At 47.6% G+C, this 24,215-nt stretch overlaps 2 protein-coding genes across 2 annotated transcripts; one reads left to right on the forward strand and one right to left on the reverse strand.

Annotated features, from left to right (window-relative positions):
• Nucleotides 1-2,690: 2,690 nt before the first annotated feature.
• fabp6 (fatty acid binding protein 6, ileal (gastrotropin)) lies at nucleotides 2,691-4,964 on the reverse strand. Its single transcript, XM_061236860.1, has 4 exons — nucleotides 4,828-4,964; nucleotides 4,273-4,445; nucleotides 3,496-3,585; nucleotides 2,691-2,762 (listed from the first exon to the last, which is right to left on the reverse strand). The coding sequence occupies exons 1-4, from the start codon at nucleotides 4,892-4,894 to the stop codon at nucleotides 2,700-2,702; spliced, it is 393 nt and encodes a 130-aa protein (XP_061092844.1). The 5' UTR covers nucleotides 4,895-4,964; the 3' UTR covers nucleotides 2,691-2,699.
• A 6,769-nt stretch (nucleotides 4,965-11,733) lies between these two features.
• Nucleotides 11,734-23,173, forward strand: LOC133123134 (PWWP domain-containing protein 2A-like). The gene is made up of 2 exons (XM_061233433.1): nucleotides 11,734-12,833; nucleotides 21,007-23,173. Exons 1-2 carry the CDS (start codon nucleotides 11,734-11,736, stop codon nucleotides 22,952-22,954), a joined length of 3,048 nt encoding a protein of 1,015 aa, XP_061089417.1. The 3' UTR covers nucleotides 22,955-23,173.
• The last annotated feature ends 1,042 nt before the right edge of the window (nucleotides 23,174-24,215 follow it).

The following is a 24,215-nucleotide window of genomic DNA, read 5'->3' on the forward strand; positions in this document are numbered from 1 at the left end:
ACACACAGTAACGTGTGCTCACAGACACGCACACACACAAACACACACACACACACCACACACGTGTACTTAACATTGAACCTTTTAAATGGTGGATTTAAAACATTTCTAGAGGTCTAACATTTCAACACCAGTGTACCTGAAACATTCTTCTTTGGGGGAAAAAAAATCACAACTAGAGCACAACCCCCCAAACCACACCCCTCCCCCCCTCCCCTGCTCACAGCAGCGGGGTTAGTCGTGGACAATGGTGAGAAGATCCTTATCACCTCTTCCTCCCTAAACAAGCAGAGCTGGGGGCATTCCTGGTCTCTTTGAAGAGCCGGGGGAGCGGGTGAATGGAGGGAGATGGACGAGCCCGTTTAAAAAGAGATGGAGGGATTTATTCATCTAAATTTAATTACAGCAGGAACGCCTGTCTGTTCCCGTGAAATGAGTGAATGAATGAATGAATGAATGATATGCACTGGGGGAAAGAAAGTCTTGAGTGTTTTAGTCTTGTAATGAGACTTACAATGTTTTTAGTTACTGTTGGCTTGACGTGCTCTTACCCCCATTAGTCAATTTTGACTCGCCTCATTGGTCATTAGGAATATTTTAGCAAAAATAATAGAAATTAAGTTTAAATAAGACTGAAGACAGTTTTCTCGGTGTTTGTAGTGTGCGTATGAACCGCGAAGGCAGGGAATGATGAAGCGCGTGAAGAGCACGGAAGCGGTCATGGCCGCCGAGTTTGTGGAATTCCGGATCCTCCGCTTCATATTCCCGAGCTCCGAGAATCCCTCCGCGTGCCCACGCGGAGGGATTCTCGGAGCTCGGGAATATGAAGCGGAGGATCCGGAATTCCACAAACTCGGCGGCCATGACGGTCCTCTGGAAAAACGCCGGAAAAGCGGCTAGGAGACGGTTTTAAACATGAGCGGACTGCGCCGGCACGCTGCTAGGGAACGGTGCCGATAGAGATCATCTACAGCAGAGCTGCTCAACTCCACGTCCTGCGGGCCGCGGTGACTGCAGGCTTTTCATTCAACCGTGTGCTACACCGCCTGATTTCTCTTGTTACCTTGTCTGAACCAAGCAGGAATAAGCAGTGAAATCAGGTGGTGTACAGACACTGTGGTCCGCAAGACGTGGAGTTGACTATCTCTGCTCTACATAATCTGTAAGAGTTGAAGTTCCCTCGTAGCTCCCTGGTCATACCATCCTGTTTGTATCACTGTGGCCCATCTCTAAATAATACCCTGTTATTCATGTTATCTGTGTACTGTCTCCACATAGTACTGCGTCTCTATAGGGAATTCACTGGTACACAACCGTCAGTGTTGATCTACAGTAGTGAGCACTCTGACAGAGTCTAGCTAACCAGTGTTTTTCCACAGTGTACACTGATACAGACTAATACAGAACAGACTAGTCTCACTCTGATAGATACTAGGTTTCAGTTATAATGACCACTTCTGTTTTTTTTAATAATACGGTCCCCCGAGAGTCTGTGCCAAGTTATGTTATACTGGTCATTGTTGGCTAAGCGTTATCACTGACATGGCACGAGGTATGAGCTGGGATGTTCTGTCTGTTGGACTGGGGCTTCTCTCTCCCTCCCTGATTGGTCGTCGGGGGCAACGTGTTTAACGTTCGGTTGTAGTAGATGTGTAACTGAACTGGACTGGACTGCACTGATCCTGGGAGGGGGGCTGTTTCAGCGGGAGGGGGGCGGAGTCGAGGCCCAGAAGTTAAAACGTGATTGCTGCCTTTGTGACCTCCAGAGGTTCTTTGAAATCCGTGTTCTATGGGGTACAAACATTCTTCCATTTGTAAAGAGGAAGGTGACAGGGTGGGTGGGGGTAGTTTGGCGGGGGGGTTATGTGGTTGGATGATGGATAATTCTCACTCCCTTTGTTGAGTTTTACGGGGAGGGGGGTCGGCAGCACCCGTTAATTCGCGTTCGCCATTCACACCCAGAGCCTCCCACTCCGCCATTGTGTCTTTGTGAAGGCCGTCTGTATGCGCGTGCTGTGGAATTTACCGGCGAATTTAAAATTGCAAATCGTTGCTCCCTAATCCTTAAACTCATGAGTTCGCGCATCGCATTAAGCACCTTAAGTAAAATAAATTATGTCCATTAAATATTACACAAAGTAACGAAAATAGATTTGACGAGCTGAATTGCTTTTAAATAGGATCTTGCGCGATGCAGACCACAAATAAACTAGTAGCTTAGTCAAAATGTGTGTGGTGTACGTAATCAGCGGCTAATTTACGGCTGACTAGATTTTTTTCCTTTTTGGGGGGGGGGGGGGGGGGGGGAAGGAATATGTAAACACGCTCGGTTTATATGTAATATGGTGTAAGCAGAAACTTTCCTGTTGCTAGCCCCTCATGAAAGCCCCGTGCAGGACCGGGCGCCATCAAGCCTTACTTTTTATCGCCCCCTTGTGGTGATGCGCCTACAATGCAGTTGTCATTACATTACATGACAGTCATTTAGCAGACGCTCTATTGGAAAGCGGGATACAATGAAATGAAAATCAGAACCAGGGACGAGTGCTTCGGAGAACCTAGAGGCATGTATACTGGTTGCCCTTTGAGAACGGAAGTTGAATCAACGGACACATGAAAAGAGAAGTGAACACTCGGACAGAAGAAGAATGCTGTTATCATAGCATGTTTATTTCTCATTTTATGGACGTGCCAGATTTTTAGACCCTCTTACTGGTTCTCTTCATGGTCACGGAGCCAGACCCGCCGGTCACGGTGCAGCACTAGAGCGAATCAAAAAGAGAGAAGGCGGTCAGTGAGTGTTTAACCCTTTAATGTTAAGTTCACCAACCTTCCTGGTCCCACTAATGTACCTTAGCCACTAGGCTACATGCTGCCCATTTCCACGGTGCAATATCACAAATATGTAATGAGAATGTTCTTAAATGAAGTAAAAATCACTTCTGGTAATTCAAAGCAATGGTGTTCTAGAAGACTTGCATGTAATTCTGAGGAAGAAAAAGCATTATATGTAAAAAAAAAAACTACTTCAATCAATTGAAATCTGTATACATATGAATTATGTAATATGTAATTAGGTATTTTTGTCATTTATTTGCTTTTCTGAAATTACTTTCAGCCATCAGGACATGAAACTTACAGTGTAACTCACACAAGCAGTGATATATTACATTAGAGTAGAAAGTAACACAATGATGATTAGTGATAATATCACTAGAAACACCTTTACAAATTGCTTATAAATTGAATTAAGTTTGTAGTGTACAACAATCTTTTCCCCCCCCACAATGATTTACATCAGACTACAGAACCCCTCACCTTCTCTGTGTACATCATGGGGAAGTTTACAGTGTAAATGATGAATCTCACGAGAACTCAGTTGTAACATCTTACCCTCTGCATTAAACCGTGCCAGTGTGTGTGTGGGGGGGGGGGGGGGGGGGTGTTTTAACACGTAAACGACAGACATGAACGACATGAAGCTCGTTCTCTCACCTCAACCAGCTTCCCCCCGCTGATCTCCACCACTTGATGGTAGTTGGGGAATTTCACACAGATCTTGCCCCCCTCCATGGTTACGGTGGCCTGAGAATAACCAAGAAGAGTTTTCACAAGGCAGGAAAATATTCTGATTCACAAATTAACACCTTTCCATGATACCTTTACCAGCGCTTTCAAAAATGCAAAAATAAAGGCAGTAATATGAATTTTCACAACAGCCTCCAAAAAGCATAAAATACTAAATTCACGCGTGTGCTGATTTGGTATTCACTCACAAAGAGAGGTGGTGGGGTTAACCAGAGATAATTATTAAATAACGAATAATGGAAGTTCAGTCAAAATGTTCATCGCTTTCTTTGCTTCCAGACTTTGTGTCTGCTGACGCAACGGCCTCTGATGGAATTTAATCCCTTGCATTTTACAGCAACGGCTGTTTGCCTCTCTGATCCAAACTCTTATTCTGTGGTTCTTCTAAACGCACCTCCAGCTCACCTTCCAGACAAAGCTTCACCTTCAGTTTGGAGGCAGTAAGCACAGGTAGTTTAAATGCCTGCACTACCATTGACCCCATATGAATAACATTCATTTCTTCTTTAAAGAACCAGTGGTATGATTAAATGCAATGTTAAATGAATAATTCTGTCACTGTTGATGAGACCATTTGCTAAATGGCAGTAATGTAATGCACGTAAAAAAAACATCTCTTAAACGGGTGCCAGTGCAACAGCGCCCCCTGTGCGGGAATGAGGTAATGCAAGCTCATCTCCTGACCTTGAACTTTGTCCCAGCCATGGTCTCCATTTCACTCTCCTGGTCGATGACAAACTTGTTGGTCATGGTCTTGCTGGGGTACACCTGGGACCAGGTGAACTCGTTGCCGTTCTGGACCACCTCCGTCACGGTCTTGAAGGTGCGGCTCTTCTCGATGACATCATCAGAAACACCTGAGTTAATAAAGACAAGAAGAAGAGTCAGGTTATGTTATAGGCCAAGTTCAAATTTCTGCTTGGAACAGTCTGCCACAATGTTGAGATTAAAATCCCGAATCAGTGATTTTGAACAGTACAAAGTTTCCACAAACAGATTCATGCGCAATACATAATGAAACTACTGCATTCCTAAAATGTATTAAGGCGTCTCCTTAGCCAGAAGGAAAGCGAGTTTATCGAACATTCACACTCCACTGCATTAAATAAAGTGCACAATAGTGGCAAAATGAGCTTCTCGGAATCGTTTGAAATAATTTCTACAGGTGTGCTCTGTTTGCAATAGACACAAGTTTGCAGGACTGTTTTCACCAGGTGGAAACGTCAACGCTCCACTCACCGATGCGCTTCAGGAACTCGTCGTAGTTATCCTGGCTCTCCATCTCGTACTTGCCGGTGAAGGCCATGGCGGTTTCGGCGGAGGTCGGGGAAGACGAAGGGCGAGGCGACGTCGAGAGAGAGAGCGGAAGATCCCGGCTGAGGATTGGCAGGTACAGAGACGCCCGCGCTCCCTCTTTAAATACACACCTCTGTGATGTCCTCATCGCCAGCACCGCCCACACAGACCATAACCATAAACCTTTATGGTGTCACCAGAACAGCAGCGACCGGTCATTGACCGCGAGGTCACTCACCTGTAGAAAGGTGTGAACCGCGTAGACTCTATCACCCTGTCATGCATTACATTACATTACATTACACTACACTACACTACACTACCTTACATTACATTACTTTGCATTGCCTGACATTACACTGCACTACGCTACATTACAGGCGTTTGGCAGACACTCTTATCAAGAGCGACCAACAAAATTGTCAAACCATAACCAGGGACATGTGCACTGAAAGACCCAAGAGGGAAGTACAGTTTCAAGGATTGCAATGTATTGTCTGGGTTTCCAGAACATTCTTGGGTGTCCACAGCTGCAGAGGGTAGTCTGGTTCTCATACCTTTATTCCATTTTCCCCCAGGGTCGGCTACTAGACCGTTTTTCTTCATTTTATTTAATGGAGGCTATCTCTGGCTGTACTGAGGCATCTGTTATTGAGAGAGAGAGACGGGGGGGGGGACTGTTTTAGTTTGTTAGCACCGGGAGAGAAACACTGCAGAGGTCACTGTAACTGCCCCTCTTTCTCTCTCTCTCTACCCCTGTGCTCTCCATCTCTATCTCTCTTTATTAATGGAGAGGATCACCGGGTCTGTGTGTGAGATTGTGGGAATGGACATGGTTAGCTGCTAGCTAGCTATTACCAGGACTTGGCCACACGCAAGGGCAGCTCTCTGGGCTTCAGTTAAGGGGACATTAAGCTCTTTACCGTCAGCGCTGTACAGTGGAGGATACCGAAGACAGTGCGCTCCAGACCGCCAGCCATAAACACGGTACTTTCCCACAGAGGAATACACACCACCTGTGCACTCGCACAAACAGTCATGTACTCGCACACACCCACGCAACGCCCTCAGGGGACAATACACCTCTTCCACCTGCACACAGTATTGGATGCACACTGTGAGACACACACGCATGCATTACAGATGCTACAGACGATGTTCTTCAGAGGAAAAAGCCAGCGAGGACGTTGCTCTCAGCACATGTGCCCGGAGGTCGATGACCCGGATGGAGCTGCAAACGCAGAGACATTGTACCCTCCTACGCCATAAAAACACCCTGTCTGTACCTCCCGTTTTCCCTGGTGGGGTGGGGTGAACCCCAAAAACCACCAATATGAGTATGATTTAGGAAAAAAAGACTCTACTGAGTTCTTTCAGACATCGAGACTTTGTGGGGAGGTGGGGTTCTGGGGAGTATTTCACGAGGCAGGATTGTAGAGATGGAGAACTGCGCGGAGTAAAACCCAGAGCAACTCTTTTTTACCTCAGTCCCGAGTTCCATATTTATGAGGGTCCTGGATCTTACTCAGTGCGGTTATCCTGACTTGGTGAAGTACTCCTGCTCCGTGAAACAGGACCGTGGTGTGGGGCGATGCAGTTCTGTTTTCTACGTATGTCACGTTCACGTTTACATTACTGACCGTGTACTGGAGACTTGTTTGAGTGGAAAAACACAGGCTGGCAAGCTACTTTCTGTGTGTGCAGTAGAAACACACCCCTTTATTTTATCAAGCTCTAAACCAATCCTGATACTTTCCATATACTTGCACTTTTACTTGGTTTTGCATGGTCTGATATTTTTATTTTCTGGTGTAAGCACAAAATTCACAACGATAATGATTCAGGACTAGCAAACTCAAAGTCGCGGAGCTCATTGGCTGGAGCTGCCCAGAGGTGAACAGTCTCTCTATCCCTTCACAGAGCCTTTGTCAGAGAGTGAGGAGAAGGAAGACATTTCTGAGATCAGGCCTGGAGCTCGCAAGAAGCCATGTATGAGGAAGACCCTGTGGATTCCGTGGTCTGACGGGAGGTTTAGCTCTTTTGGCCTGGAAGTCAATCGATGACTCACACCATCACACTGTGGGGCTGCATTTTGGGGGGGGGGGGGGGGGGGGGGTTGTAGCGTCTTCCCATCAGGGGTAAGATGGATGAAGCCCCACACAGCCCCCCTCCACACACACACACACACACACACACACACACACACACACACACACACAGCCCCCCTCCACACACACAGCCGCCCTAACACACACACACACACACACACACACAGCCCCCCTCACACACACACACACACACACACACACACACAACACCCCCCCCCCCCCCCCCCCCCCAGGATCCAACAGGATGCTGACCCAGAGCAACGTGGGACGAGCTACAAAGGAACTGCTTTTTAAACCCAGGTCAGCATTCTGGAATTTTCCAGCCAAGGCTGCAGACTTCAATCTGAGTGAAAATCTGGTGGTTTGACCGTACAATTGCCGTCCAGCAACATTCTTCGTCCGTCCTGTCAAGAGTCATACAGCGAATTTGCGTGAAGGAATGGGGCGGAACATTCCAGAACCTAAATGTGCAAAACTCATCCAGAACCAGAGCTCACACAGGCTCAAGGCCCAAAGGCCTATCTGCAGACCAGTGGACTCTGGGGGAAAGGATACTTGTGGAAAGGATAAATGCAAGCCTTTCATTTTCGAATGGTTGCATTGGGGGGGGAGGGGGGGGGGGTATTTGGAAGTAGTGTCACTAGAAAAGGACTGTAGAGTTTAGTATCTTTAGATGTGTGAACGGGTGGGTGTAAAACGTTGTATTTTTTTTTACGGATGGGTAATTCAGCAGAAGTGGCTGATGGGACAGTAACCCTGACCAAAGCAAAGAGAAAGAGGTAGTCGAGTTACTGATTCACACATCTCCGATAACTTTGATTTTGTGTCCATTTGCACAGATGAAGTCACTGTAAGAAAAGATGATAAAAAAATATGCCATACTGTCATAGTGCCAAATCCCCCCCATAAACTACAGCGTCCTTGAGTGCTAAAGTCAACGGTTTTATTTCCTGCACAATGACAGATCTGTACGAATCACAGGGACACTTCAACTTTTACAGCAGGGCTGACGGTGCCACTAAAGAGTTCTCAAGGTTTTAATGACAAACGTGTGATGTTGCAACAGTCTGGCTGTCATTGGGGCTATGAAACAGGCCAGTGTCGGGATCTGCACTTTCTCTCTCACTGTACGAGCGATTGGCATTCCTTTTTATAACCGCACTCATTCATATTATCTTTAGTATTACTGTCATTGTAAAAGGTGCTCTTCTGTCACTTGGCTTTAAGAGCGTGAGTTTTAACAGGCTTGCACGTTGCAATATAGCCTCTGTTCCTAAATTTTAAACCGTACAATTGAAAATAGTTTTGACCATAAATACATATGAATTATATTATATGAATGTGTGCTTGTGAATGTTGAAATCACTTTCATATTTAAGTACTTAAAAACATTCATTATGAAAATAATTTTCACAGGGTAAATTAATTTTATATTTTCCAGATTAAAACTGTAGGAAAGCAGTATTCATTATTAAGAGATAAAGAATTCTCCAACACATGTTTGATCTATGGTTGAACAGTACTTATTACTTCGTAAATTAGATATTTAGCGATTCTGCAGAGTTGCATTTAAATCCGATTCAGATCTTACATATTATTATTCTCTTAATGGCAAAACTGTGCGCATACTCTGTTTGCAGTGTTGGGATTTTAACACTGGGATTTTAACACTGCTCTTCATTTTTTATTCTATTTACCCTGTTTTACCAGGACAGTCCCATTGAGATTATCTCCTGACCAAGTGCCAGTGAGAAATAAAATAAACAATACGACAAATGCACGCAGCTCAGTTACAGTGTGTTGAATCAAGTGACTCTTGCACAGAGTGACGGTCCTTTAGCACACTGTAAACCTTGTTTCTCTGTCCGTGTGTAATTCACAGCCGATATATATTGGTTCAGGAACCGGGGAGACTGCTCCACAGCAATCCATACACCGGGGTTAGGGCACAACAAGGTGTAGGGGTAAAATGGCTGACAATGGACACAACTCAACATGCAGACTCCTGCAAGAGAGAGAACAGACGAAAGAACTTAAAACCATTAAAACAGTCGGTTAGATTTTTGTGTTAGAACATTATGAATCTCTGCCTATCATTGAAAAAGGCTCACTGACATGGTGACTCACCTTCTGCCTGTGTTTATAGTCTTTTAAGATTTCAAATTATACAGCTGATGGACCGACACTCTGTACCAACACATTGTACAATAGCTATACAATAATTCAAGCTTATTGGTTGAAAATTGGTTATAATTGCCACAACGTCAGCATGTTCACAGAGAAGGGGTGGGATAAACAGTATTGTTGTTTTAGGGTGTTTGTTGCTGCAATTCCTCTCCTGACCGTTAGAAGTCTGAAATTACCTATTGTAACTTTAAAATGGAGTCAAGCTGCAGTGTATTTATATACAAGCCCCCCACCAGGAATTACTTCAGTCCCGTCTGTATCTGTTACCCTTTCTGCTTTCTTCCTGTCAGAATAAAGCTAAATTAAAATCAAAACAGGGCAGACTGCCTGCTCTGCTTTCTTTGTTTTGAAAAAGAAAGTAAAGAGAACTTGAATGTACAAGGGAGCTGATAAGTAAAAGCATGTCACTTTGGATACCTCACTCTGGATAAGAACTACTGCCAAGTGTCTGAATGTAAATATAAGGAATTTGCATTTCAAAGTCTTTAGTTTGATTCGGTGCCAATGCTGACTAACATTTAAAAGCAGAATTTTTATTTTATTTTTTCCCAAGCACAGGTTGTTAAGAAAGTGTATAATGCAAGCATTTACTTTACTTTGTCAAAGTTGGCAAACATTGATGGGATACAGCCAAGTATTTTTTCATGGAAAAAGCATTTGGATGGAAGGAATCCGAATCATATAGTGAATATTATTAAAACAATGTCTCAGTGTTAATCAATTAGTGTTAATTACACATGATAATGAATACAAATGTAATAAAATCCAGCTAACCATGAATTCATTTAAAATATATCTTAATTTTCTGGTGTTTTTTTTTCTCCAAAGATAAAATCTGAGCAAGGACCTCTCGGAAGTATGCAAGTCAATGAATCCTATATAATCCTTAAATGGTCCTATAAAACTTCTGTTTGTTCACTGGGTATAATAGAGCCCTGAGTTTGTCTGTTACAACGCTCACCTGTTGTTTATTTAACCTTAATTACCCCCATTGAAATTGAAACCTGAAGCTGATCTTTTAAAAGCATTGGAGGGTGACTGTGTCTAAGTGGCGGAACGGGAGGAAAATATATATTATCCCTTAACCTAGCCTCTTCGGGATTTTCATTTGAAAGAGAACCATTGAATTGTTTGTTTGATGTAAAGCAGGGGTGCACAACTCCAGTCCTTGAGGGCTGTTCTCTGGACTGGTTTTTGTTCCAACTAATTGGCTTGTTTTAATTTGCTGACAGCTCTATACATTACCCTGGTTCAAGCCTGAGCACAGTAAAATCATTAGGATACACTTGCAGTCTGCAGCTGTAGCCGGTACTCATACACATGTCAGATAAGATGTGATTGACTCAATTAAATAATTAAGAAGTATACAAAGTACAAAATCAGCCATTGTTGTGCACCCCTGATGTAAAGTAATGTTGCAAAGGGAAAAGGGGGTCAATAAGCTTCCCTTTATTGTGTACAATTGTGGATAATGAGTTTTACTGGTTCTTACATGCAGTAATAATGCATAATACTTGTGAATCTGCAGTTGGGGGAGATGCAGAGAAATTGGGTAGGCCTTGGCATTGTACCTTAAAACAATATAGATGGAATATAGATGGTCTCAACAATGTTGGTGGCTTGCATGGCAGCCGTTGGTGTGAGTGTGTATGTGTGTATGAATGAGTGAAGGAGAATTGTACAGCACCTTGGATAAAGGCGCTATATAAATGCCAACCATTTATCATAATGACAATATATTAATATGAACCATGCTGGAATTGGCTTACAACTCAGATATTGCAAGTTCCAAACTTAGATGCGGCGCTTCTTCGGTAAATGTCTAGCTTTATAAATGGGTTGCATGTAAAGAAGCTGTTTATGTTGCTCTGGACAAATGTGACTATTGAACATCAATGTAAAAAATTGAATCCAGAATGCCTGAGTGGGGTTTATTATTCTACGCTTAAACTACATACATAATTTGAACTTCTGCAATATATCCTGTTTCATATTATTGCAGTGGGTTTATTACTGTGCCTGTCAAATTATTACTGTGCCTTGACTGGGAATGCCCCATACGTAGAAGCTACACTGAACATTGAAACTGGCGAGACAATGAAATAAAGACTGTATAGATAGTGTTGTTTTTATTCCATTTCAATCCAATCTGTACACCTTTTTGTAGATAGATATTGTCAGGGACGACGTACATGAGAAAGAGACAAAGGAAACATGCGGATTTGCTGTATATTAGTGACTAAGTATATGAAAATAGACTCGTCACATTTTCTGTGAATGGGATAGCGCCCATTCTGACAATTGTAAACAAAACAACGCAATGTCGCCCCCTGTAGAACGATATACAGAACATCGCAACAATATTATTGACAAAAGTCTAGCCAATTATATTGTAGGCTTTCAGCTCTCAGTGTTGATTGATAACAAACGGAACCATAGAAGCATAAGTTTGCAGTTTACTGGCCAATCGCAAGTGTCTATGGGCTCCAGTGGGAGGGCTTATGTCCTATCACAGAGAGAGAAGGCCAAGCTGTGGCTGAAAAGCGGAAAGAAAATGGCGGCCGTGGCTGCGGAGCCAGGAGCCTCTGCGACATTAACCACAGCAGCGGGGGACGGAGCAGAGCTGGAGCCGGAGATAGAGCAGCCAGTCACGGCGGAGGCTAAACTCGAGGCCGAGGCTACAAAGGAGTTCCCTCCAGTGATGGACCTTGTGCACCTACCCAAGAATGGAGATGCAGCTCAGGGATGCGATCTTGTGCACGCAGAATCGCGGCGCACACCCGACCCAGATACAGTGGGTAATGCGTTATTTAATTTCGGCGAAAGCGAACACATCCTAGCGGCTAACCGCGGAGGAAGTGAGCCGACCGACCACGAGTCGGGGACGAGGGGTCCGAGAGACCGCGGGTACGCGGCGGACAACACGAACACAGGAATGCCTCCAACCGTGGATGCTGCAAATGAGGTCCACTCTTGCGACCCCGCTGCCTACCTTAGCCCCGTTTTTTATTCTGATTCAGTGGCAGGAGAGTCCCAGAATTGGGAATCTGATTCTAATATGTTGATGGAGACTGAACTCGCAGCGCCAATGCCCGCCTTTGCAGGACTGGTGGTACCTGCAACAGACTATACCCTTTCCTCGGAACCAGATTTGGTTCAACAGGCGAGGTTCGAGTGTGAAATCCCCGAGGTAATAAAACCATCATCTGAAACTGGACCAGCACTTGAATCGGGACTCGCAAGTGATGCTGCTACTCTTTGCAGAACTTCCGAGCTTGAGTCCGCGGATGACGGGGATGTGGTTCCGAAATGTCCCGGGACAATTCAGCACAGTGCGGTTTTAACCGGTGTGGAAAATGATAATCTAGTACGAATCAAGGAGGACGAAGTGATAAGTGCTGACTTTACAGAACTTCCCGTGACAGCGGATCGCGTTCCAACCGTTTCGGAACCAGAGGGTTTGCTTGCACAACATGGGATGCACGGCAACCCCGGCGAAACCGAATCCGAGCTGAAACCCACTGTGACCGCGCAGCTCATCCCCGGTTCGGAGGTTCGAGTCGCACTGGATCACATAATCGATGATGCGCTAGTGGTTTCGTTTCGGCTTGGCGAGAAGATATTTTCCGGGGTTCTTATGGACCTCTCTAAAAGGTATGCTAAGTTGCTAACCTATCACTTGCCATCACACTACACTCCGTTAGCTGCTTGCAAGCTAACCTGCTCAAGTTAATGCCTCGCGTATGTCTGGACGGTTTCAGATATCTAGCTTCATTAACTAATTTCAACTATTTTTGTCATAGGAAAACTTGGATCCCTATATTAACATGAGGCCAACGATTATTGTAGCGAAGTTAGCTCCAGTTAGTGTCTCCAGGATGCCGATTTGTTTACGGATAGCCAGCAAAGTTTGATGGTCAGCTATGCACACTCAAGCTAACTTTAGACTAGAAGCCTAGCTAGCAATTGTATCTGGGAATTATTCAAGCTTTAATCGATACTGTGCATGTATGGCAGTAAGCAAGTTAGCTAACGTTACCTAAATGAATATATCAAACATCATTAGCTAGACAGCAACCATGCTTCCATTATTTCAATTTCAACCTCGTTTGAACCGAGAATCAAAGCCCCACCCTTATGTAAACCCTAACGTAACATTCTACCAGACCTTTTAGCTATAAATACTTAGTTATGGTTATTCCATCGTGTTTTTGCGTCGTTTTCACACTTCCTAATTCCAATTTAGCTGAGCATCTTTTGAGTTTGCCCACCTCTCTCTCTCTCTCTCTCTCTCTCTCTCTCTCTCTCTCTCTCTCTCTCTCTCTCTCTCTCTCTCTCCCTCTCCCTCTCCCTCTCCCTCTCCCTCTCCCTCTCTCCCTCTCCCCCCCTCCCTCACACTCATGTGCATGCGTTTGGCACGTTGTGTAACACATTCTCTTTGGAAACTACTGTCCTCACATTCGATATCCCCTCTCGCATATTATTCTGCCTTAACCACTGTTTAACGTGTCATCTGTTCAAACCCGATCGTTCCTTAAACTCATCAGCAAAGGCCTAATTATATAGTGAAGACCATCCAAAAGATTGTTGTATCAACTGTAGTATAATTTACGAGTTAAAAACGCATTAACTGTGTCAAAGGAGCCACTGTGAAGGCCTTTATTAACAAAGAACTTCATAATACCAAAAAAAACAAAACAAAAAACACAGTAAGACTAATCTGCCCCGCTAAGAATAGCTGTGAGCAGCTGTCTTTTCTCTTAGATTCCTACTTTAACAACACAAAAGCATCTCTGCGCCTTCCAGTGGGGATCGGGGTAATGGCCATTGTTTTCCGACCACGGACAGTGAATAATGGGCCACGCGTTCTCAACATTCCGTGGCCACTGATTGGCCAGATTCCTGGTTTGTGGCAGGCATTGCCTGAGGCACTATGCCCCGTTTCCTGGTGGCTGCTAACCTGCACAGGATATTGCCTGTGTGTCTCTCTTACGCCGGACTGTGATTGGATCCACACATCAACTTTTAACTCAACATTCGCTCTCCTCGTAACCGTTAAACCGCTCGTATACGCAGCTTTGATTCAAAGGGTGGTTTTGCCATACAATTTTTCCATGCGCAATATGTGCATTTCAAACGACCTTCCTGTGCAACGGTTGCGATCCTACCCAATAGCAGTGCTCCGCAGATTCACGAGTCTTTGTTTTGTCAATTTCACAAATAATTCGGTTTTCAGTGAACAAAACAAGTAATTATATTAAACGGGCTACCACCTAAGCACGACCTTATGTTTACTTTAAACATGATGGCGGTTTAAATAATTCTCTGACCGTTATGTTTTGTACTAACGAACAGTGTTATGCGACGGTTCACACATTGGTCTTCACTTCAGAATCCAGAGAATTGTCATGGACGTCCTCTGTGGGAATATGACTGAATGCCCAGCTCCCTTGCACTGAAAAAGAAGGGGTGTTTATAAAAGATGGAAACAGTTTTGTAGGACTGAGCAACGTAGGTTTAAATGCCTCCTAAAGCCATGCCGGGCTATATAAGTTCTGCCGTCAGCATGGTGTTACCAGTCTGTCGTCAACAGGGCGACCTCTGCCACATGTAGACTTGCCCTTCAGCAGTGATGGATGGCAGTAAAATAAAAAGGCGTTTTTTTGCGTGTGCACTGAACGCCTCCCTCCTCCACCATGGCCAGTCACCGTCCGGGTGGTTTTAGCTGACCGCAGCACAGATGCTCCATTATGTTTGTATTTCTGATGCTGACTCAGCACCCCTGAGACCTACATTGAGAACCCCCCCCCCCCACGCACACACCGGACTTCATTCTTCCTTTGCCCGCCCCCAGGTCTATCTATTATTCAGGGGTGTGTCCTACTGAAGGCTGGGGTAATGGAACGGCTGGTACCCCATTAAAATTTATCTTGGAGCAGAAAGCTTGGCCTAGGGTTGGACTTGAGGTGGCAATTTTGGAGTTTTTCAGCTGGAATAACTATAGGGGCAGTCTGCAGCCTAGAGGCTAATTTGTTCGACTGGGATCTGGAAGGTTTGTTGCTCAAGCCCCAGTGTAGCCAGAGCTGTGTGGCCCTTGATCGAGGCCCTTGTCTCCTTAAGTCTAATCAACTGTAAGTAGCTTTGGATAAGAGTGTCAGCTAAATAACTGCATTTGTTTAGCAGTTATTTAGGGTTTAAGCAAGGTCATTGGCTGACTAGCTCGCCACTCCTCCTCAGCTTTCTTTTCCACACACCCTGGAATCTGGAGTCCAAACCTCCGGAAAACAGAAGCAGGAAAGCCCTGGATACAGCAGCTGGTTGACGTGGGCTGCTTCGGAAGCGGTTCTGCTTTACATTATTACATTATTGGCATTTGGCAGACGCTCTTATCTAGAGTGACGTACAGTTGATTAGACTAAGCAGGAGACAGTCCTGGAGCAATGCAGGTTTAAGGGCCTTGCTCAAGGGCCCAACGGCTGTGCAGATCTTATTGTGGCTACACCGGGATTAGAACCACCGACCTTGCGTGTCCCAGTCCTTTACCTTAACCACTACGCCACAGGCCGCCGCTACACTTTGTTTGGCCGCCGCTAAGATTTCTTGCTACAAGCCGTTATATTCAGCCGTGTGTGTCATACAAAGACTGGTAGACCTCGGGGATCGGGTTTGGGTTTGGGGTGGAAACCACCAAAAAGAAAGTGTTGAGCTCTGGTGTAATCTACATCGAATCCTGCACAGGGCTCCTCAAAGCCCTACACCCTCACCTTCTGGTGGAAAAGCGTTGCATGTTAAAGGTACAATAGGTAAGGTTTTTGTGTTACAAGACCATTTAAAATCCCTTCCTATCATTGAAAAAGGCTCACTGACATGTTGACTCACCCTCTGCCTGTGTTTATAGTTCTTAAATTTGGGTTTCGAAAAACATGCAGTGTGTACCAGAATACGTACAATAGCTGTACAATAATTCAAGCTCACTGGTTGGAATTTGGTTCTAATTGCCACAGCCAATGGCTTTTCAATGTCAGCGCGTTTACAGAGAAGGGGGAGGGATAAACAGTGTTGTGGTTTGAACGTGTTTGTTGCTGCTGTTCCTCTCTTGACCTTTAGAAGTCCGAAATTACCTATTGTACCTTTAACGAATCGACACAAACTGATCTGCGAGAGAAGGTTATGGAATGAAAGGTGAAGTTTTACATTTCTCCTCCAGAACCGCACCTGAGCTTAATTTTTTGTAGCTGTCACTCTGTAGCTTGAATAATTAATCTGGCGTTTGGTGGGGTGCGTGGGGGGTGGTTTTGCATGTCTTTTATGTAGTGTGTCATGCCTTCCCCCCCCCCCCCCCTCCCCCTACCTGTCATCTGTACTTTTTCACACCCATGAACACACGCTTCATACACCCTCCACCCTTTGAAATCCCCAATAGCATATTCTCCTTGTACTAAATTAGCATGTTATACGTCATTACAGCACGGTAGGGTTTGAAGTAGATAAGCCAGGAAATTAAAAATTTAAAAATACATTAAAAGAAAGATATGTGGTGTGCAGGTAGTGGTAAAGAAATGCATACATTTGGCACAGCTTTGTCAGTTTGCAGGTTTGACTAAAGTTATTTTCTGGTCTCTGTGATTGAGAGAAACTGTGCGTGTGTCTGTGTCTGTGTCTGTCTGTACTTTCACATGTGCTCAAACATTGGCACACCTAATGCATGTATTATGTATGGAAAGAACGTTTTCTCTTTGCACAGATGAGATTAAAGGCTTTGGTGTGTTTTTGTAAGCATGACCCCCCCCCCCCCCACACACACACACACACACTCACACACACGCACACACACGCACAGACACACACACACACACTCACACTCACACCACACCACACCACACCACACACACACACACACAGTGCTTCACTTGTGTTTGTTCAGCTTCAGAGGATATAATGTGGTGTGGACCGAGGTAGTGTGAGTGTGTGAGTGTGTGAGTGTGTGAGTGTGTGAGTGTGTGAGTGTGTGAGTGTGTGAGTGAGTGTGTGAGTGTGTGAGTGTGTGAGTGTGTGAGTGTGTGAGTGTGTGAGTGTGATGTGTGAGTGGTCTAGGATTACAGGCACCGGAGCTGGTTATGTGGCCACTTCACATTTGGCGGGCGTGACCTTCTTGCTTTGCCGTGGTCACAGAGTGAAGGGCGAGGGGGTGGGGGTGGGGGTGGGGGTGGCGAGGTGGGGGGTGGGGGGCTCAGACTGCACACAGTGCTTGTGATGGATGGGAGGGGCGGGCCTTTGAGGCCAAGCCTGAGAACTCTCTTCAGAGGTCGTTTGCAAACAGAACCAAACTCCACTAAAGCCTGACAAGGCCTGGATACCCCGAAGCCCTTTACAGTACCTGCACACACACACACACACACTCCCCATTTCACACGCTCCTACTCGCGCACACTCCACATTTCATACAGACACACTCCCCATTTACATTACCTGTTATTTTAGCTGCCTAAAGACCCCCGGTGCGGGTCTCACCGGGGATTGAACCACCAACCTCCCAGTTATATACCTTAACCACTGGGCTACATGCTGCCTATTTCACTTGCGCACTCACAGGATGCCGGCGTCACCTGTGTACTGCCGTTGTGCTCCTGTCTCCTGTCCTCGTATGGGTCTTAAATAACTGACGTGAGAAGATGGGGAATTCAAGATTTCCATTACTTAAAAAATAAAAAAATGTTAAGCAAGAAAACATGACTGTGGTTGCAGACGCCATATGTCCCTCGCCCCCTACGGCGTATCCATACGTGCCCCGTGCAGCTCCAGCAGTAACCTGCACCGCCCCTGGTCCCTACTGTACCCCACGGGCCAGTGCTGGGACCTTCTGAATACAAAAACTGTAGTTCTGATACAAAACAAGAAATGCACTTCCCAACCAGCTGAATAAAGGAGGATTAACAGGAGCTCAGCAGCCAGGACAATCAGACTAGAGTGAAGGACTCCAGACACACGGACGCCAGAGCAACACACACCGTTTAATGGACTGGGGAGTGTAACTCCATTAAACGGTGTGTACTTCTCTGAGCTCGTTCCTTGTTTCGGGGGGAATACATGGGTGTGATGCTAAAGGATAAGGAGTTTGTGTGTGTGTGTGTGTGTGTGTGTGCAGTTAAAACACTGCTTGATGTAGCATGTAGAAACAAAGGTGCACCAGAGTGGGCGGAGTCACACTGGGAGGCAGGTCACCTGGGTAGCAGTCAGCGAATGAGCTCACTTCCTTTGGTAGCGTTCCCCAGATCTTACTGCTTACAGCGACACTCTTTTATGTGGGTTTTCATGCAGTTAAAAGGAAAAATGAGCTTTGGCTTTGAGAAGACGAAAACAAAATACAGATTTTAGGATTAAGCTTTTCTTCCGTCGCACGTAAGCCAAAGAGTTTGTAATGTAAATTAGAATCTATTTTTGTCTCCACTCGTGCTTGCTGTGAGCTGCATTGCCCACAGAATCAGCTCTGAGGCCTGGCCTCATCCTCTCTTCTGCAACACAGTCACGGGTTTGGTCTGGTCGCCTGGGCAGTTTTTGCCCATGTGCTTTGGCTCTTGCCAGTGTGAGTATCCAGTGAGCTCCATAAAGTTTGGGACAAGGACGTGTGTGTGTGTGTGTGTATATATATATATATATACACACACACACACACACTCACTGAGCGCTTTATTAGGAACACCTGTACACCTATTTATTCCTGTGATTATCTTATCGGCCAATTGTGTGGCAGCGGTGCGATGCGTACACTTACGCAGACACGGGTCGGGAGCCTTAGCTCCTGCTCACATGAAGATATATCTGTAGAACTGCTTGTCAAGATATGCCTGTAGAACTGCTTGCAGCGGGCTGTCGATGTGGCTGAGGTCTGTCGCCCTGAGACCGCAGGGCCGTTCTTCGTGCGGTCTGGGCCGGGCTCGAGGCGCACCGCAGCGCCGCGCCGATCGGCTGGGCTGATAACGCGCGCCCCGCGCAGGAAGCGGCCGATCAAACTCGTCAGAAGTTGTGTCAGAGGAGCCCGACTGCGGCTGTCGCGTCTGAAGCCTGATCGCGCCTCCGCGCCTCTGTGTACTTCCCACGTTCTTACTGGCGTTCAGCCAGAGGAGCTGAAGTTTTTTTTTTCCGAATGCGATGCGTGCGTCTGAGCTGAGGCCGAGCCGTAGAGACGATGTGCGTCTCTGTGTCTCTCCGTGTGCACACGCACTGCCTCGTCCACCTTTTCTGCCCTTTTCGCTATAAATTAGCGAAACCTTTACTGGCGTGTTGAGGCGAGAAGACGTACCAGCTGTAGTAAATATTTCCCGTGTCCTGTCAGGCTCTGGATAAACAGGAACCCCCCTTTTTTTTTGCGCAGGGACGGGGTTCAGCTGGCTCCCCTTAAAGGGGGAGGGCGGGGGAGGGGAACACAATGCGGAGGGGGGAACAGGAAGTGGTCTTTTGAGTGGGCGCCACGGCAACACGCCGGGCCACAGACTGCCCGAGTGGCTCTGTGACTCTGGGACGGGTTGATTTATGACTGGACTCCCAAATCTGTGTGTGCCTCTTGTGGGGGTAGTAGAGGGGGATGGAGTTGGGGGGCCGGGGGGGGGGGGGACTGCTGTTCCCCGTTGTGGATTGGGGGGGTCTTGCTTTTTATTCCGTCGCCTTTTGTGTAAAGAGCTTTGAGTGCTTGCATGCGAGGCACTGTTTAAATGGAATTAATGTTGCTTTTTTTAAATCAATGTAATTTGGCTAATAAAGCTTACGGCTACGCAAACTCGATGTAGGTGTGCTTTGAGCCCAGCATGTCCCCAATTTATTACATCATTCGTGGAGAGAAACTGAGTGTGGCCCTGAGTCTAGAAGCTGTCCCTTTAAGGTGTAAGATCGTCTTAACTGAACGTTCTGATGTAACGATCACTATAGGCAACTGAAAGCAGTTCTAGAACACTGACTTAGTACTCTGAAAAAAGAAAAACGATCCACAAACACCTACTCTTCAAATGGGTTAAATGGCAATCCCTCTCCTACCAGAACCGACTCCAAGGTAAAGGGAGGGTGGAAAACCAGCAGTACTCTGCCCTCGAGGACCATGATTTGATGATCCCTGGTATCTAAATTCCCAGAGTGCTTTAGGGATCTTTTGTTGCTGTAGCTGGAGGTGGAGTTTGTCAACGCGTGTTTAGTGAGAACACCTTTTTTTTCCCCTCAGGGTTAGAAGTTGACCCTGACATCCTCTGACATAGATGAGAGCAATGTGGCTGTGTCTAGTGTAGCCTTGTCCGTCAGTGTTGTAGGATGTAAAGTTTGAATGTGGTCGCTCACGATCTGTGAGACGGGAAGGAAGGAAGGTGATTGCTGTGAGTAGTTGTGTTGCTCACCCCTCATCCCCCCCGCCCCTCGTATGCCAAAGAGGGGGATGTGAGCTTTAAATAAAACTTCATATCACTGGTGCCAGGAAGATGTTCATTAATAATAGTACTGTCTCTTCCCTGTTCTAGAGTTGATTGTATTCATGTAATGCAGGGTAAATATGTATTTGAATCCTGGCTCTCCTTTCATCTGCTGGCTAATTGAGTTAATGCACTGTTCTGCCTCTCTGCTGCAGTTCTGCTCATGTCAGTCTGCCAGAGACTGCTGCAAAGGAATGTTTTATTTATTATTCCGCTCACCCAGCCTAGGCAGCTCAAATTGACCTGTTGTCATTTCACTTATGAGAACAGTTGGAACAACGATAACAAGATCGGCACAACATTTGGTTTGTGGCTACACAGTGCATTTCCTGTTTCCCGTTTCCCGTTTGTTTCATCCTGTGGCCTTCCCTCCGCAGGTTTGGACCCTATGGGATTCCCGTCACCGTCTACCCCAAGAGGGAATACCGGGACAAACCCGAATCTATGCAGCTGAAGACGGAGTCTCTCCCGACCGAGACCGAGAACGAGGGCCCGCGGGACGTTCCCGACGCCCCCGCCGCCGAGCCCCGCCAACCCCCTGCGGCCTCCGGCCTGGCCCTCCACCAGCGGACCTCAAAGCCGCCCCCGCTCTTCCAGGAGGGGGCGCCGTACCCCCCGCCGTTGTTCATCAGGGACACGTACAGCCAGTCGATACCTCAGCCGCTGCCCCGCCGGGTGAAGCGGCCTCGCCGGCGGCTGTGCCGCGAGGAGCCCACGTCCATCATGAGCGCCATCCGGCTGCGGCCGCGGCAGGTGCTCTGCGACAAGTGCAAGGGCGCCGTCGCCACGGCGGCGGAGAGGCGCGAGGTGCGCCGGGGGCCCGCGCCCGATTGCCGCGGCGACGAGGCCAAGCGGAGGCGCGGCGAGGGGGCGGCGGCCGTCGCCAAGCGACCGCGCGCCGAGGAGAGGGCCCGAGCCGCGCCCCTGGTCAGGGTCGTGCCGCTGGGCCAGGCCAAGGGCAACGGTGGGGTCGCCACCGCCGCCGCCGCCGCCTCCTCGCCGGCCAACAGCGGCTCCCGAGTCCAGCCGCACACCAAGAAGGTGCTGCAGAGTAAAAACGTGGACCACTCCAGAACCGGCGAGCCCCCGCAGAGGAGGCGGCGGGACCGGGACCGGGCCGGGGGGAAGGCCAAAGGCGGCGGCCGGCCTCCCGCGACCAGGGCCTCCTGCCCGAGGGACGCCCACCAGAAGGTCCACTACACCCGCCGGCGACACCAGATAAGCGGGGGCGGGAGGGTCCACACCAACCCCCTCCCCCCGAGGATCCGCATCAAGCCCCAGAGGTACCGCAACGAGGAGAACGACGACTCCACCTGCAAGCCCTCACCGCCGGCCTTCGACAAGGGGCCCGGAAGTGGCGGCAGGAGTCTGCCCAAGCTGACCCCGCCCCGCTGTCCTTCCACGCGCTCCTCCTCTTCCTCCTCTTCTTCCTCCTCCTCCTCCTCCTCAGGCGAGGTCGGCGCTGCCGCTGAGTACCAGGGCTGCCCCCGAGAGCTGGGACCTCAAAACGAGCTCAGGCCCCGAAGCCAGCCCCACTCTGAGCCTCATCCTACGATGGAGGCCACCCCTCGACCCCTGTCTGATAAAGAGCAAAGGGGGGCGGGGGAACAGCCTGAGGTGCCTGGTGGCCAAGAAGAGACGCAGGAAAAACGTGGTGCCAAAGCTGGCAACATCACAGTTTACATGTCCTCCCTGAACCCCAGTAAGCTGGACTCCTCCAACATCTCAGTGTGTAGTGTCGATAGCACAGACGACCTTAAGTCCTCAAACTCGGAGTGTAGCTCCACGGAGACCTTTGAGTTTCCCCCACCTGGGGCGTTGCACTCACCCCCTGCCCCCAGCACGTCCTCGGTAGTCTCTGCCTCCTCTACCTCTTGTTCTGCCTCCTCCTCTTCCTCATCCTCCTCTTTGTCCTCCTCTTCCTCTGCTCCCGTGGAGGAGAAAAAGCCTAGCAAATCTGTGAAAGTCTTTTCCAAAAACGTCTCCAAGTGCATGACCACGGACGGCAGGACTATATGCGTGGGGGACATCGTCTGGGCCAAGATCTACGGCTTCCCCTGGTGGCCGGCCCGCATCCTGCTCATCACCGTGAGCCGAAAGGACAACGGGCTCCTGGTGCGGCAGGAGGCGCGGATCTCCTGGTTCGGCTCGCCCACCACCTCCTTCCTGGCCCTCACGCAGGTCACCCCCTTCCTGGAGAGCTTTCAGCTACGCTTCGACAAGAAGAGGAAGGGCCTGTACCGCAAGGCCATCACCGAGGCAGCCCGGGCAGCCAAGCAGCTCACCCCCGAGGTGCGCGCCCTGCTCACGCAGTTTGAGACGTGAGAGTGGTCTCCGGCACGGACCCGATGGGCAGGATAACGGTGTGTGGCCCCCCGCCTTCAACCGATCCAACCCAACCCTACAACCCAACCCAACCAAGGAACCCAACCGACTTATCCAACCAGTACCACCTCAGAATCCCAAAGGAATGAAAGAGCACCGCAGCTGAACTGAACCCTAGACTGCTTGTCCCTCCTTTCAGTAGACATGGAGGAAGTGAAGGCGGAGGTCATCTGTTGGGGGGGGGGGGGGGGGAATAAATCAGTGTGACAGGGTTGCTGATGAATTGTGAGGGGCAGCCACGGAGTGGGTTGAGGGAGTGATTTAGATGGAGATGGTATTGACAGCGTGTTCTCAGTATCTCACGTCTCATCTCCTCTCAGACTTGACGAGTCATTAGGTTCTTGGGAGACGACTGGTTCCTCACAAAGCCAGGGTCTGCCCTCCCAGTCCTGTCTCTGGGTAGAAAGCAGGGAAAGTGGAAGTTGATGTCTCCGGTCTGTCTGATGGCCCTAAGCGTTCACTGGCGCTGAGCTAGCTACCAGTTCCTCCTCAAAGTGGCGGTTGTTTGGATAGTCTCTGTTTAACCCTCTGAGGAGGTTTTTTTTTTTTTTTTTGGAATGTCAACATTTTCAAAATTCCACATCAGTGTTCTAGAACTCCACTGCTTTCAATCACCAGAAGTGATTGTTATATCAGCATTAGAATGTTCTGTTCAAGGTATAATGGGTAAGATTTTTGTGTTAAAACATTGTTACAAGACCATTGTAAATCCCTTCCTATCATTGGAAAAAGTTGACTCGCCCTCTGCCTGTGTTCATAGTCCTTAAATTTGGGTTTCAAAATATACAGTTGACGCACCGACACTGTACCAAAATATGTACAATTGCTGTACAGCAATTCAAGCTCATTGGTTGAAAATTGGTTCTAATTGCCACAGCCAATGGCGTTTCAATGTCACGCATTCACAGAGAAGGGTGCGATAAACCCTGTTGTGGTTGTTTGTTGCTGCACTTCTTCTCATGACTGTTAGGAGTCCGAAATTACCTATTGTACCTTGAAGGATATTCTTCTCACATATTTCTGACCTCACTCCTTAACAGGTTAACTGGTCTCAGATCAGTCATTGGGCGCGGGGAGAGCGCCCAAAGGTGTTGGTAAATGTTGAGGAGGAAGGGGGCGGGGGGAGGTCAGGGGCTACATGGCACTGGACACCAGGTACACCTGGCAGAAGTCTGGTTCCTGTGTGAGCAAGTTGCTTCCT

Source organism: Conger conger, chromosome 3, assembly GCF_963514075.1.
Source record: "Conger conger chromosome 3, fConCon1.1, whole genome shotgun sequence".
Classification (NCBI taxonomy): domain Eukaryota; kingdom Metazoa; phylum Chordata; class Actinopteri; order Anguilliformes; family Congridae; genus Conger; species Conger conger.

What these genes read in the sequence shown, in the direction of transcription:
- LOC133123134 (XM_061233433.1), top strand. Translation starts at nt 11,734, where the DNA reads ATGGCGGCCGTGGCTGCGGAGCCAGGAGCCTCTGCGACATTAACCACA. An exon ending in CTTATGGACCTCTCTAAAAG is followed by an intron (nt 12,834 to 21,006) that starts GTATGCTAAGTT and finishes TTCCCTCCGCAG; the next exon opens with GTTTGGACCCTATGGGATTC.
- fabp6 (XM_061236860.1), bottom strand. Translation starts at nt 4,894, where the DNA reads ATGGCCTTCACCGGCAAGTACGAGATGGAGAGCCAGGATAACTACGAC. An exon ending in CGAGTTCCTGAAGCGCATCG is followed by an intron (nt 4,446 to 4,827) that starts GTGAGTGGAGCG and finishes TTATTAACTCAG; the next exon opens with GTGTTTCTGATGATGTCATC. An exon ending in GCGGGGGGAAGCTGGTTGAG is followed by an intron (nt 2,763 to 3,495) that starts GTGAGAGAACGA and finishes GATTCGCTCTAG; the next exon opens with TGCTGCACCGTGACCGGCGG.